Source organism: Ceratosolen solmsi, unplaced genomic scaffold (assembly GCF_000503995.2).
Source record: "Ceratosolen solmsi marchali unplaced genomic scaffold, CerSol_1.0 scaffold6, whole genome shotgun sequence".
Lineage (NCBI taxonomy): Eukaryota > Metazoa > Arthropoda > Insecta > Hymenoptera > Agaonidae > Ceratosolen > Ceratosolen solmsi.
Window position 1 is genome coordinate 14,025,491 of NW_011948414.1, and position 16,079 is coordinate 14,041,569.

At 21.3% G+C, this 16,079-nt stretch overlaps 1 protein-coding gene across 2 annotated transcripts; it reads left to right on the plus strand.

Annotated features, from left to right (window-relative positions):
- Positions 1–89: 89 nt before the first annotated feature.
- On the plus strand, positions 90–11,423 carry Gs2 (glutamine synthetase 2). Of its 2 annotated transcripts, none has more exons than XM_011507146.1 (4): positions 90–241; positions 6,221–6,420; positions 6,909–7,363; positions 10,594–11,423. In XM_011507146.1, exons 2-4 carry the CDS (start codon positions 6,237–6,239, stop codon positions 11,068–11,070), a joined length of 1,116 nt encoding a protein of 371 aa, XP_011505448.1. In that variant the 5' UTR covers positions 90–241; positions 6,221–6,236; the 3' UTR covers positions 11,071–11,423. The 2 variants fall into 2 exon arrangements, with proteins under 2 accessions (XP_011505448.1, XP_011505449.1); XM_011507147.1 differs by lacking the exon at positions 90–241 and adding an exon at positions 2,717–2,963.
- Positions 11,424–16,079: the final 4,656 nt, after the last annotated feature.

Genomic DNA, 16,079 nt, shown 5'->3' on the forward strand with positions numbered 1-16,079 from the left:
CACTCTTTCGGTATCTTCCCCACCCTCATTGACTTTCTTTCTCTCTCTGTCTGCGCTTGCATGAGTATAGTTCCTCAACACGCGGTTCGCACGCATAAGTAGTGCAGCGCAAACTAGAAGCTGATCAGTATACAACCATACTGCTCGTCTACGATTTAATCATAAATCTCGTAATCCAAGTGAAATTTAATCTATATTTTTTGGAATTGTGATTTAAGAAAACAGATTTATTGCCTCGAAGGTTAGTGCCTGTTTGTCGAATAGAGATTTTGTATTATATATAATCATAAAATATTATATTCGTGGATTATCACTGATAATCATACCTGACTTTGTATTCAAATGTAATAATAATATAAAGTTAAATATACTTTTTATCTTTGAAACGAAAATATTTCTTTAATATTATTTCTCTAATTATCGCCGTCTATATAAAAATTAAATGAGAAATAATTAAAAATATTTTATAAACGATATTTTTTAATATAAGTATTATAATTTATTTTGGTTCATATTTACTTGTTTTGAATTTTAAAATGTTATTAAACTAGTTATACGTTATTTTTAAATCGTAATAATTTTAAACTAAAATTCAACTTAATTTTATTTTGAATATCTTGCTATTCATAATCTATAAATCTAAGAAATTGAAATTGTATATGTTGCATGAATAATTTCCAATTTATATTAAAGAATATTTACTGAAACTCTTCAAATAAAAGCAAAATTGCAGATATAAACCGTGTAATAAATTTTATAAATGTATTGTTTTTTTACGCAAAGTACAAAATGACTCTGAAAAGTTAAAAAAATATTATTTAAAATGTACGATGTACTCAGTTCTTAATTTATAATTGCATCATTATTTTTAATCAACGATGAAAAATGAGATTGTATGAAAAAAATACACCACTTATCAAATAAAATTATTATTGTGTAAGAAAATTTAATTCAACTTTATTATTTTAAAGATATAATTAAATAAATTAAGCAAAAATAAAAGATTAAAATATTTATAATCATATTTTTATTTAATGATGATTTCCTAATAGTATTTTTCCCATCTTCCGAAATGGTCAATGTTTTTATTAAAGGCTTTTGATTGTTTTTGTTATTTTGGTTATTCTTATTTATGCTATTCTGGCAAATTGAAATTTGAATATTTATTATTTTTAAAATGTTCAAATGATATAATTATATACTAGTAACTATGAATAAATAATATAATTAGATATTATTCAATTAAACTATTTATATAGATATATATGTAGAAATAATTATTGGCATTCATTTGCTGATTCGTAGATCTTTTTTAATAAATATTAATATGGAAAATCAAATCTTCTCATATTTTTATTTATATTTACTATAGATGTAATCAATATTTATGACAAATATAAAAGAGTATTATAATTTTTTATATTTCAAATAATTTTGTCATCAAATAATTATTGAAGAATATTAATTTTAATTAGTCCATCTTAGTAATTCACTATTAAAAATTAATTTATTTACTATTGGATAGACGGTTTAATAAAATCTAATCAATATTACATATTGGTTTTAAAAAATTTAGTATTTTTATGAAGTTAACGTCTTTCATTTATGGGATAAAATGAATTTAAGGCGGAATTACTATTAAAAAAATTGATAAAAGTATTAACTACTTAAAATATTAGAATTTGAGATAATAACATTATTATATAAACAATTAAATATAATAGTAGTATAATTTATTATGTAACTCGTTATGTATGTTATGCATAATTTTAAAAGAATTAAAAATCATATCCAGAGAAATAGTCAGAATAAGAGTAAATGTTTATATATATATATATATATATATATATCACTTAAACGAAAGTGCAGTTTATGTTAAACTATTTTGTGTATTAATGTTTCAAATTAGTGTACTAATGATATCTTATAAATGAGTTTAAAAGTTGCAATACATATAAATTATATTATATAAATAAATAATTAGAAAACAATAAATTTACTAAAGTTTTATATTCTAAACTTACAAATTAGTTTATTTTTATTAATACTATACAATTTATTAAAATATTATCTTAATTATTTTTTAAAAGTAATTTAACGTTCTGCCAATGATAAATGAATAATTATGAATCAATAGCTTGATTACAAACCAGTGCAGTACAAATTTATAATTAAAATAATTTAGTTGTTCGTGTATTTGTTTTTAAAAATGAATGTAATTCATAAATTATATAAATTTATATTTTCGAATAATTTTAATTGTTGAGATTTTAATTTTTAACTTAATAAAACATTAATAATTTATTATTTAATTAGTTATTATAATATTTTTATTATCCCCATTATTATATTAATCATGTATTATTATGTTTATATATAATAAAATACCAATTTACAAAATGGAAGCAGTGTGTTGAAATTAAATTTTTAATCTCTTTTTAAAATATGTAAAAGTATGATTTTGAAATTCAATTTTAAGTAATTTTACTTTAATTAGGATTTCGATTATAGAATAAAGACATAAATATTATTACTAAGAATTATATTAACGATAGGATTCAAATTCATTAAAAGTACTGTTTTACAAAATTCAAATTTTATTAATTATATTTAATGCTAGATTATAATGTTTTTTATATGATCATACTTGTAATATTATATGGATTTCCGTATAACTTTCAAGATTTTTAGTAAACATAAACATTGTAGAGTTTGTAATTAGTCTTGCACGATATATCGATAACGAAAATGTAAAGCACGCCAAGTGTATTGCATTTCGCACAGCAATTATTAGTTAATTTCATACGCTTCCCAGCGTTTCCTGATTCTCACGTTGTTGACTGTGCAGTGTTGATTTCATTTTTTTTTGCGTCACTGCGTGAATAGCGAGTGCTGATGCGGCCCTGAAATGCAGTCAATCATTTATCATGCACAATACGTGCTGCTCTTGTATATTTTTGTCTGTGAGTATATTTGGTTTTGATTTTTCTTTGTTATAAATGAATATGTAACTCACAATATTCCGATGATAAATTGAGTATATGTTTATAATTATCTTTTAAAAGTAAAAATTTAATAAGTTCCTAATGTTAAAATGAATCGAGCATTTTATATGCAGACTTATTATTAGTAACAGTCGTATAAAACAATTTTCTTGATACTTAAATAATTGATGATTTCGTGTAATGATCTATTACTATCTAATATATATACTTATTATCTTGCTTAATAATAAAAGATTATCTAAAACCAATAAATTACAATTATTATGATTATTATTATTATTATTGTATATATATATATATATATATATATATATATAAATAAATAAATATGTGTGTGTGTGTGTGCGCGTGTGTGTGCACGTATGTATGCATAAATAGTTATCAAAAAAGATAACGTTAATCAAATATATATTTGTATATGACTGACTGTACTCTTAAATGTTTTTTTGGTATAAAATTCACGATAGCTCTTATATATAAATAAACTACATGAATTAATTAATTACCGAAATTTATAATGAACTATTTATAGAAGAAATACTGTTCTATTTATAAGTATTAAATAGATTGGCTCATTATACAACGTTTAAAGTACTGTTTATTCTCTGTTATTTATATTAATTAAATATTATTTGTATTATTTAAAAATCTGTTACTAATAAATTTAGTTTAATTAGAATTACATGATTTTATGTATATTTAATTAATATTTTTGGTAAATAGTCTAGTAATAGGCAGACAAATATAATTGTACTATAAAACGTTGAAACTGTAATATTTACATGTATCTACATATTTTATGAATCAATTCAAAGTCATTGTTAAAATATAGTATTTAAAATATAAAAACATTGCACAAAGTACTTTTAGTTGTTTTTATATCTTCAGGCAAGCCAATTCCGCGCACGAAAGAACAGCATGGTCATTGCGCACTTTTTATTAGTCATATTTGAAAATAGACTGACTTAAGTTACGTTCTACTTACAGCTTAAGAAGCTGCTGTCATTTATATTTTTTACAATTTGGCAGAGGTGACCCATTATTTAAGTAGAATTTTAAGAGAAATATATACAATTTTTTTTATTAAAAGAGTGTAGAAGGCTGCATAGATTGTCAATCACAGATTTCTTTTTGATTATTGATTTATATTTTAATTATTGGCAAGTTATCAATCTCTATATATCTGAATTGTAAATCTATCGTTTTTTATTTTTGTATTTGTTTATAAAATTATAAAATTAAAATTTGATTTATCTGACATGTTTGCACCACAGTTTCTTCTGTGTAGACTTATTAATGAAATAATATTTGCAGCAATATTTAATATTATGCTTCATTCGTTTTGACAATTTTTATTATTACGATGCTATTCTTATAATTTAAAAATACATTGTAATATTTTTATAACAGTTTTTATTATTTGTTACTTACCATTAATTATTCATATTAGCAATAGATTTATATATCATATATTCTTTTACAATATAAATAAACTTATCAAACATTTATTTAATTAAAAATAGGATTTAATTGTAATTTAAGCCCACTATGAATTAGAATAAATTTTTATTTTAAAGTTACTTTTAATATTGAAGAAGAGTTGTGATCATTCGTGACTATGGTTCTGTGGCTTCTCTCCAATTTGATATCGTAGCTCTGGCGTCGTTTAAGCATGGTTTCAATCTTTGTATTTGGAAAATCACCACTAATAACATCGTTGCACTTTTTCTGATATAACTTTTCATGCATTTCTGCTTATACTTGAAGTCTAACACGATTTTTGCAAAAGATTAAATTTTTTAAAAAAAATTTAATTAAATTATTTTATTAGACAAAATCAAATATCAAAGTAAAACTATTATATTAAGATCATTCTTAAACCGTTTCTTTAAATATACATGTATATAGAAATAACTGTTTATTAAAAAAAAATTTTAATCGTTTTAAAATACTTAATATCGACAGTTTTTATTAATATTAGAGATTTTAATATTGTTTAATATGAATTTACATAAGAACCCTCACTTATAAAAAGTCATACTATATTTTATAAAAATCAGTTTCCTTTAATATAAATAAAATATTGATCTAAATATTTAAATTTGATTAATATTCAGCCCATTTATGTATAAAATAATAATATTTGAATTCAAATTAATATTGTTTAATTTTATCAGTCGTGTTATAACTAATAATCTACAATTGTTGAAGAATTAGCAACAACATAAGTTTACAAAAATAAAAATATTTTCAATTCGTTTTATTTGATAAGAATGATTTTAATTAAGAAATTTCATATTTGATAATTGTATAAAAATAACGTTTGTCAAATAAATAAAATTTACATTATTTTTCTTGACTAAAACTGTTTATTCATTTTATACTTTATAATTCAAATTAAGTTATAATTTGAATAAGATTTTTCACAATTTTTTACTAACATAGTAATTTTTTTATTATCATATTTATAGTATACAATATTAAAATTAGGATAATTATTCAGTTAATTAATACTAAATTAATACTAAATTTTCTAATGATTTAATATTGATTTTTTTATTTACTTAAATTTGTTTTATAAGTAATATATAAAAATTTAATCTTCACGTCATATTGACCTTTAACCATTTATAAGATATCTAAAATATCTAAAATTAATCTATTAATTAAGTAAATAAAATTTTAATAAGTAAAATTATTAGAAATATTCTAATAATACATATATTTTTATCTTCTATTTTTTACACTTATCCGTAAAATTATTTATTCAAAATATTGAAACATATTTTTTTAATTAGTAACTAGAATTCAATTAAAGAATAAGAATTGTGTAACTATGAATTTCTTACAATATTGATATATTTAAAATTCAAAAACAACTGTTATTTTTGAAATATTTTAGAATTCTCTACTAATGAAAATTGACGTGAAAATTGAAACACATTTATATAAAATATATATGCGTAAACATTGAAACATGAATACTATAGATTTTGTTTTAATTAAAAAAATTGTTATATTTATAACAAATTTATTTAATTAGTTTATTGAACAGTTAAAATAAAATATATCTAGTAAATTCTGTTACTAGTTTTATCTATAAATACAATTTTATTATAATTATTTAAAAAATTTTATTATACATATACATCAAAGTTTTTTTGCACTTTAAAAAAAAATTCATAATTAATTTTAAAACCGTTTTCTAATTGTAGGATCATCATAAGTATAATGTCTCGAAAGATGTTGAAGGATTCGCCAAATGCGGCTCTGGATAAATCATTATTAAATCGATATTTTGACTTACCACAGCCCGATAACAAGTTTCAAGCTGAATATATATGGATTGATGGCACAGGTGAAGGTTTGAGAAGCAAAACGCGTACTCTTAACGGAATTCCAAATAAACCTTCGGGTACGTAATGACCATATTTCTCTTACACCTATTTGTTAACTTATTTTCAATACAAAATATTTACATATTTTAAGATTTTAATATTTATTTAATAATCTTAATATTTATTCAATAATTTTAATATTTATTTAATAATTTTAATATTTGTTTATAGATTTGATTATTTCTTTATTAAGGAAGATGTTATTAGTCATTATTAAGGATTTTTTTTATTAAAATTTGATTCGCTTTACATCTTTGTATTTATATAATCGAAATGTAGAAAGTATAGAAGTTTTTAATGCATATCAGATATTTATTTCAGTAAAAATACTGATTGATATTCAATTTAACACATTACTTTGCATACTTGTAATATCCATTTATTTATAAAATAATATTTGTTACGCAAACTGATCAATCGGGTCAGGAAAATGATTTATTTGAAAATATTATATTAGAAATGACCAATTTGTACATTATTGTATTAGTTCATTTACATTTTACAGACCTACCAATATGGACATATGATGGAAGCTCTACATACCAAGCTCATGGTGAAAACAGTGAAATTTTCCTCTGCCCGGTGGCAATTTATAAGGATCCATTTCGTCGTAATAATAATATTTTAGTTCTTTGCGAAACATATAATTTTGATCATACTCCAACTGCTACCAATAAGCGACTTGCATGCAAGGATGCTATGGATTCTCCTGCTGTGAAGAAAGAGGAGCCCTGGTTTGGTATTGAGCAAGAATATACTTTCTTAGACATTGATGGCAGGCCCCTTGGTTGGCCCAAGAACGGTTTTCCTGGACCTCAAGGACCCTATTATTGTGGAGTAGGTGCCAATCGCGTAATTGCTCGTGAAATTGTTGAGGCTCATTACCGTGCTTGCCTCTATGCTAATGTACCGATTTGCGGTACCAACGCCGAGGTCATGCCATCTCAGTGGGAATATCAAGTAAGATTTTTTTTTACTACGAAACATTATATAATATATAAAGAAATTATTAAATAAGATATTATATATAAAGAAATATTGTAAATTATATATTATTCAATTGCAAATCACGTAACAGGAAAAACATTATATCTACATGTATTAGATTTTTGAATTTATACTATCCTAGTAGGAATATGTTTTTTTTTTTAAAAAACTTAATATTTTTTACCTTAACTAATTTTTGTAATTCAGTAATAAATTTAATTCTGATAGAAAAAATCGTAAAATTATAATGTAAACAAATAATAATTTTAAGTTGATAGGTAAAAAAAAGAAATGTTTATAATTTCTATATAATTTCTATATAAATAAAAAGTACATAAATATTCGTCCTGAGTCAGTCTACTTTCATTCATTATTAATGCTGTTAATTATAGAGAATACTGGACTATAGATTTGTTCTTGAATGCTAAATACATATATTTACAATATTTGTATATCATGCAAATTATAGATAGTGTTTACAATCTAACACTATTCTTTTTTTTTATACATTCTATACTTTAAATTCCACATTATCAATTTTTAATGCTTGCTTAATAAAAATTTTTAATTATATTTTATTTCCCTATATTATTCTATATTTTAGAAATTAGTTCACTGTAATTATAAAACATAACTTAATCATTTTCGAAAATTAAAAAGCAAAATATACTTTAAATATTTTAAATCAATATTTTATCGATTCAAAAGTTATGTTTAATACAATTATATGAAATAAATCCAATGGTTTATAATGTAATGACTTTTTAAATGCCATAATTGTAAGTTTAAATGTCTTCTCTTCAAATGATTATAAATTTTTTCTTTTCCTTAAAATTTGAAATACTTCAAAGAAATACTTGGTTATCACTTTCTATAACAATATTAAAAATAATATTGCACATACATTATCATATACTTAAACATTTCATTATGTATTATAGAAAATACTAACCATATCGAACATTTTCTGGAAAATTACATATTGCTTAACATTTATGATGTGAATCGTGTAGTATGAGATGAAATAGCATCGATGAAACTATTAAAATAATATTAACATTCAATTTTAAATAATTTTTTTTTTATTAATTTAAATTTTATGTTTAATCACAATATTAAATTTTATATAAATAAATTTGTATCTATTTATTCTGTTGAGAAACTATACTTTATATCGAGTATTGCTATTTATTTAAGTTAATTACATATGACACATGAAAAAATAATAAAACCAATCAATAAAAATACTAAAAAGTTATTACAATTATAATTGTTGTATTTTACTATATTTTGTATTTTCTTATCTTATCATTCTTTCTGAATTTAAAGAATCTTTTCTTTTTTTTACTTAACAATCGACTTAAAATTTTAGTTAATATATTTCAATTAATTTGTGTAGAGACAACTATTTATTTTATACATCCAATCAAATAACTCAAAGTGTTTTATAATTTCAATTAACAATTCATGATTTGATTTTTTTCTATTATTCAAAGATTTTTCTTTTGTTTATTAGTATATTGTATTCTTTATAATTATATTAATTTTAGTACGTCATTTTTTCTTATGTAGTTAAGATATTAAAAAAAAAAGTTCTTTAATATTTAGGCTTATAATTATTAATAAATTTTTGTGCTGTAAATTATACTTTCTTATATTCTAAATCTATAAATTTTGTAGACATGTATCAGTACTATCGATGTTTCAGTTGAATGAAAAAAAAAAAATTTTACTATCATGTTTCATTATCAAAAATTTAGATTTTAGAAAAATTATCGAATAATATAATAAAACTATAATATAATATCATAGTTACAAAGTTATTTGTCTCTTTAATTCTTTTTCTACTTTGATTTCATTTGTATAAATTTTAGATGTAGACTTTTTTATTAATTGTATTATATTGTTTATTATTAAAAAACCAATTATCTTCTTTACCTTTTATTCTGTCAACTCTTTTCTTAAGTAGTTCGTTTCATAAAAATATACGTGCTTTTAAAGAATGTTATTTAGAAAGGATGTTGGATAACAGTGTAAAAGTTCCGACTAGAGGACTTAAGAATAATAACATATTGAAAGCTATTATTGATCAATCTTATATTATGGATTTTACATATTTTCGTATACATTTCCAATCGGGACAGGTATAGTCAACATTCTATTTAGTTGTAATATGGCAATATTTAATTAAATTAATTTCTTTTAAATATATTGACGTATTAATCTAATTAATTTAATTTATTACTATACATTTAAAAATATCAAGCCAAGAGCGATGTCTGGACTTGAAATATTTTCGATAAAGGAATATAATTATTAAATAATATATAATTGTTATAATAAGTAAAGTGTGAAATTCATAAAGATTTCTTTCTGTCAAGCATATGAAAAAGTAGAAATATAATGATTAATTAATATAAATATTACAGTTAATAATATATATTCATTATATTAGTAAAATTTATTTATAAGTTTCTTATTAATACCTAAATATTATACCTTTCACATTTCTTTTCATAGTGACTTCCTTTTTATTAATACTTACGTTTATATTCCACTTTCCTCCTCTCGCGCCTCTATCTATATATCTACCTATTTATCTATCTGTCTATCTCTATCCATCTACTTATCTCTATTTGTATTTCCCATTAAGACATATATATATATATATATATATATATATATATATATATATTTCTTATTATTTTCTTTTTTTAGTTTCTTTTTCTTAGTTTCTTATTATTTTATATAGATCAATATAAATGTATGCAATTTTATTTGAAATTTACAGTAAAGAATATTAATTGTTTCTGTAAAATGTAAGAATTAATTCTCAATAAGACAATTAATTATTAAATTTTTCCAATATCTTAACTAACATCTCTATAGTATTATTTTTCTTGACGTAAGTTTTATAAGACGTTTAATAAGTAAGATCATATTGATTTATTTCAAAATCATTTCATAATTACATAGAAAAGACGGATAAAATATCCTCAATACTTTCAAATACATATTATTTGACATTTTATCTAGATATAAGTGCCTATTCAAGTTTGATTAAATTATTCATTTTGAAAAATTTATCACTAAATTATAGAAAAATAAAAAGATTTTTAATTAATATATATATTAAGGCATAAAATTTTTTTAAAATATCGAAAAATTTGACAATTTACTTGATCTTTACTATTGCTTTTCAGGTTGGACCAAGCGTTGGTATTAGTGCTGGTGATGATCTGTGGATTTCTAGGTTTATACTTCACCGAATTGCTGAAGAGTATGGTGTAATTGTAACCCTAGACCCCAAACCTGTGGAAGGAAATTGGAATGGTGCGGGAGCTCACACAAATTTTTCAACAAAAGCAATGCGCTCAGACAACGGCATCATTGAAATCGATAGGGCTATCGAGAGGTTAAGTAAAAAACACAATAAACATATTCAGGCATATGATCCACGTGAAGGAAAAGATAATGAGCGTAGGTTAACGGGAAAATGCGAGACCAGCAGTATCCACGATTTTAGTTCGGGAGTAGCTAATCGCAATGCGAGCATTCGCGTTCCACGCAGTGTCGCTGAGGAAAAGAAAGGATATTTAGAAGATCGTAGACCCAGCAGCAACTGCGACCCTTATTCCGTTACCAATGCTCTCGTGCGTACTTGTATCCTTAATGAGTAGACAAACCAAAATATGTTAAATAATACTATGACCTGTGAAATATACTGGGACCTGACACAAACAGCGTTTAGAAGAAATATATTAATGCGATAAATATTTTATATTATTCGAGATATCTTTTCAATTGTATCATCTATCTAATATTCTGATATTCTCGAATGATTATACTTCCATATTCTTGCCTATCTATATATTTTTTTTTATGTCAAACTATTAGGAATTAAAGAAAGCTCAGGTAATTTTATAGTTATAACTAATTATCGTGAAATATTTACAATAATATATACATAAACATACACACACACATATATATCGATGTTAATAATCTTGCACAATATATTGATTGGAACTATTCTAAGTTATTTAATATTACATTCCTTAGTGCGTTAAAATTAAGAGATTATGCAGATATAGTAAATAATATATTCTCAAAGTTGTATATTATATAATATAATTTTAAATTCAATTTGATGTTTAATCAAATAATATTTGATATTTCAATTTGATTTTTTATATTGCCTACAATATAAATATGTTCTAGATAAATACAAAACATAGAGTTAAATAAATATTGATAAGTACGAAAGTGGAATTATATGACTTTAAATGGTTAAATTATTTTAGTGATTAGAAAATAAGATATAAATTAATTCTTTAGTTTATGTGTATATATACAAATTTATTTGAAAATCAATACATTTCTTATATCAAATATATATTAAATAGGAACTAAATCTTTTTTTAATTTTATTTGTAATTAATAATACAAGCTTTTATAAAATAAAATTGATCAAAGTTAATAAATTTAAATAATTTAAGTCAAAGTTAAATATTAATTAAAAAAACATTTTTCTTTATTACTTTATTATGCTTTTTTATATAAAATAGTTTTATAAAGTATATAAGAAAATTTTTAATAATATTTTTTTTTAAAAATTCTAACATTTGATTTTGATGAACTTTTTGAATATTTTCGAGTAACAATTAATCTAAAAATAATTTATTGAAAACATGTATTACATTTATAATTAATTAAAAAATTTACATATTTTTTTGTGTTGTAATGTGTATAATATATTATTGAAACTTGAAGTACCATACATCGAATGAAAAATATTTGAAAAAGGGATGTAATGAATATGACAAATGCAAAATTAACAAAATATGGTTAAAATATTACAAATAGATTGTTGGATACTATATTTTTCATAATTTTAATTTATCATAATTAATAATAAAATATTATTTAAAAAAATTTTAATTTTTTATTTCATTACTTAGTTTTAGGTATCAAATATGAATTTGCATGTTTGGTATTAGCGAGAAAGCATATTTGTAGTTTGGTTTGAAATTTATAAAATTGTAAATAATAATTATATTCATAAAAACAATTGTTTTTATGTTTGTAGTTATAAATATAAGTGTTCAATGATTTTTTAAATAATAAAGAAATAATTGTTAAAAATATTTGGTACTTATTTGCTATTCAAATTTTTTGCATATCATATTACAAACCACTCCATTTAAGCTTTCGTTATAAAGCAGTAAGGTACATTTAATACAAATAATACGTCCTTGTTGGTCTTTGAGTTCTCTTGCTCGCAAATATCTATCATTGGAAAATTTCGCGATTTTATTGTATATCTAGACAGACATTAGATCCTTCGAATATTCCGCCTGTATTTATGATATATTTTTTAGTCAGGCGTTGATATACGATACTTATATTTGTTTAAATTTAATTGAAACGCAAAATAAGGTGTTGTTATAAATATTTGTTTTAACAAAAGAACAGAAGAAAATGACTTATGAATTACCTCGTTTAATTGTTTGGTTGATCTATAAAAAGCGTATTTTTGTTAACAAAAATAATCAATACTATCCACAAATTCTTAGAAAAGTTTATTATTTTAAAGTAAGTTCATTGTTATTTATAACAATCCAATAGTTGCTAAGTATATATGTTGGGATGCACTTACCAGCATGTTCTTTATATTATGAAATTAATTAAAAATCAAAATTTATGTACACAAAGATATACGTACATAAGTATTGTTGAACTTTAAGTAAAGCTGAAATTCGATCTACTAACAAATTTATTATTTTATCTTCAAAGATTGTTAATTGTATTAAATATGATATTATAATCTTCCGAAAACGCAATAATAAATTTCACATTTTCATAATTGTAAAAATTATATACATATTTTAAATTTCAAAATAGTATATATAAAAATATTGACAACCTATAATAATGTTTAATAATTATAATAAAATGAAATTTTTATACGATTATTGTTTATTTAACTTAATTATTGTTTTCTTATTTGATTATCCAAAATATTAAAAGTAAATAAAAAATTTTCTGTTATTTCAGATATCACTTGTTTAAATGCTAAATATATTAACATATACAATTAATATGTATTTCATGTTGTATTATCTTAGAATATATAAAAATATAAAAAGATATCCCGAATTTCTTATACTTTTCTTCTTCTACGTTAAAAAACATTAAATTATAGAAAGTATTAAAATATTTTAATTAGCATTATACATGTAATCTATTTAGAAGTACAAGCATATGTAATAAAAATATCTGATTAATTAGTACATTATCCTTTTATATACTTAAAATGAAAATTATTCTAAATATATATACTGTAAATTATAATAAAAGTCTTTAAATACACTTCTTTTTTAAAAAGTGAATATCAAAATTATACATCTTTTTTTATTATTAATTTTTTTAAATAAATAGAATTTCATAAACAAATCTAATTTATATCTAAAAAATTAAAAAACATATGAAATTTTCCCTTTTTAATAATGTATTACTATTTGATAAAATTGTCATCAATTTTTTATACATTATTTAATATTGTTAATCATTGACATACTCTTTCAAATTGATTTAATTTTTTGTTTGATTTATTTTAAAAATTGTACTTTTCTTATATTAAAATTGTTTTCACCTTAAATATGGCATAGCACAAAAAATGAATAATATTAAAAACATTTTAATAATTTTAAAATTGACTAAATGATTGATTAAACGACCAGTTGATTAGTAGTACATTTTTCGAAATTTATTTTAAAATATTTTTGTAAAGCTCATAAATAATTATTTAAATGTTTAAAAGTAATGATTTCTTCTATTGACTCATAAATATTTAAATAATATATATTTATATTAATATATATATTAATAGTGTTTTTATATTTGTAGAAAGTAGAACTATAATAAATATGGTGAACAAATAAATAAAACATAGATTTGTGGTTTATCATTAAACTAAAATTTTTATAAACAATATTATTTATTAATAGTCTCTTCTTTTACCATGCAATTCTGCATGTTTAACGACATATATGAAATATTTTTTTGGAATTTCAAAATATAAAAAAATATATGCTTTCGGTTTATTAAATTGGTTTCATTTTTTTTTTTCATTACTTTTATATTTCTTTTAGCTATCGTTTTGTAATTAATCAATTATAAAATATATTTTTCACTTACATCAATAACATTATAGTGATGAACTTATAAATGGAATTTTAATCTATTAAGATTAAATATTTTTTAGATTAGTTAATTGCATGTATTAATTAATTGCAAAATGTCATCTATCAGATTAAAAACTTTTTATACTATCATTACTATTTAAGATACAATTTTAGATGTGTGTAATATTCACATTAGGCACTTTATTTTATTATCAAATCAATTTCATAAATGTTGGAATTATCTATATATATATATAAATCAAACAGTTTCAAACTTCGGTGTAAGCAGTTGGATTTATAAACCATGGCGTATGTATAAAATGTTCACATAAATTATTTTTTCATTACTACACATATTTAAATTAGTTATATTAATTTTTTTCTAATTTTCAGATGTTATAAAACGTTAATGTTAGTAAATAAAATTTATTAAACTGATACAATTTATTAACTTATATATGAATTATAAAAAGTAATTAAATTTATTTAGGTTAAAGTCACATAAAAAATCAAAGTATGTATTTATTGCATACATTAATAATAATTTTACATAAAGGTTTTTTTTTAACTTTAATAAATATTTACGTTTAATACTAAAATACATAATTTGAGAAATATAATTTGAAATTAAACTTAACTAGTTTTATTACATTAGTGATATAAAACATAAATAATTAAATTCAAAAGATTTAATTTAATACAAAAATCGACATATCAATTCAGTACGAGTACTGAGGAAATGTAAATTAACTGTATAGAAAATGTAAATAAATACTGTAGTCTATTTAATTTGCTTATCTATTTTTATGATAGCTATTTACTATTTATGAATTCTGATACCTTCCAATAGTTCTTATTACATAAAATCAATGGCGTTCGCTCTCTCTCCCTCTCTCTCTCTCTCTCTCTTGTTCTGTCACTCATCATCCAATATAATTGAAATACTCTGTAATTACACTAATACTCATAATTTTAAAGTTATATCATCGTGGTACACGTTTGAATTCGAAAAATTACTAATGGTTAGTCATTCTATTTAAAAATTTGTTCTATTTTGCCAACTTTGCCGATCACAATGATATTCACATGCTTCATTTTTCGACTGCCCTTTACCTTTCTTTATAAGAATATTTTGGATCTGTTCCAATTTATGATTTATTAAACTTAGAATATAAAGAAGTTCTCAATCGATAAATGGGTTTTTATTAAACGATTTCGAAACTGAATCTTGTATCATATGCAATGACACTTTTTTTACTTTAGTCTCTATCTAAAATGTTCGCGATCTTTAATTATTATCTTAAACGATTCAGAATTTTTTATCAAAATATATATGAGTAATAACAAACATTGTATATGTATTCATTTACATTCTCGTACATAAAATTGTCGTATATATTTTTTCATATTTTTCAATATTTACAGGGTATTAAAAAGTATACGATATATTTCTGACACAATTAAATTTTCATTCAGAGAATTCATTTTTAGAAAAACGCATA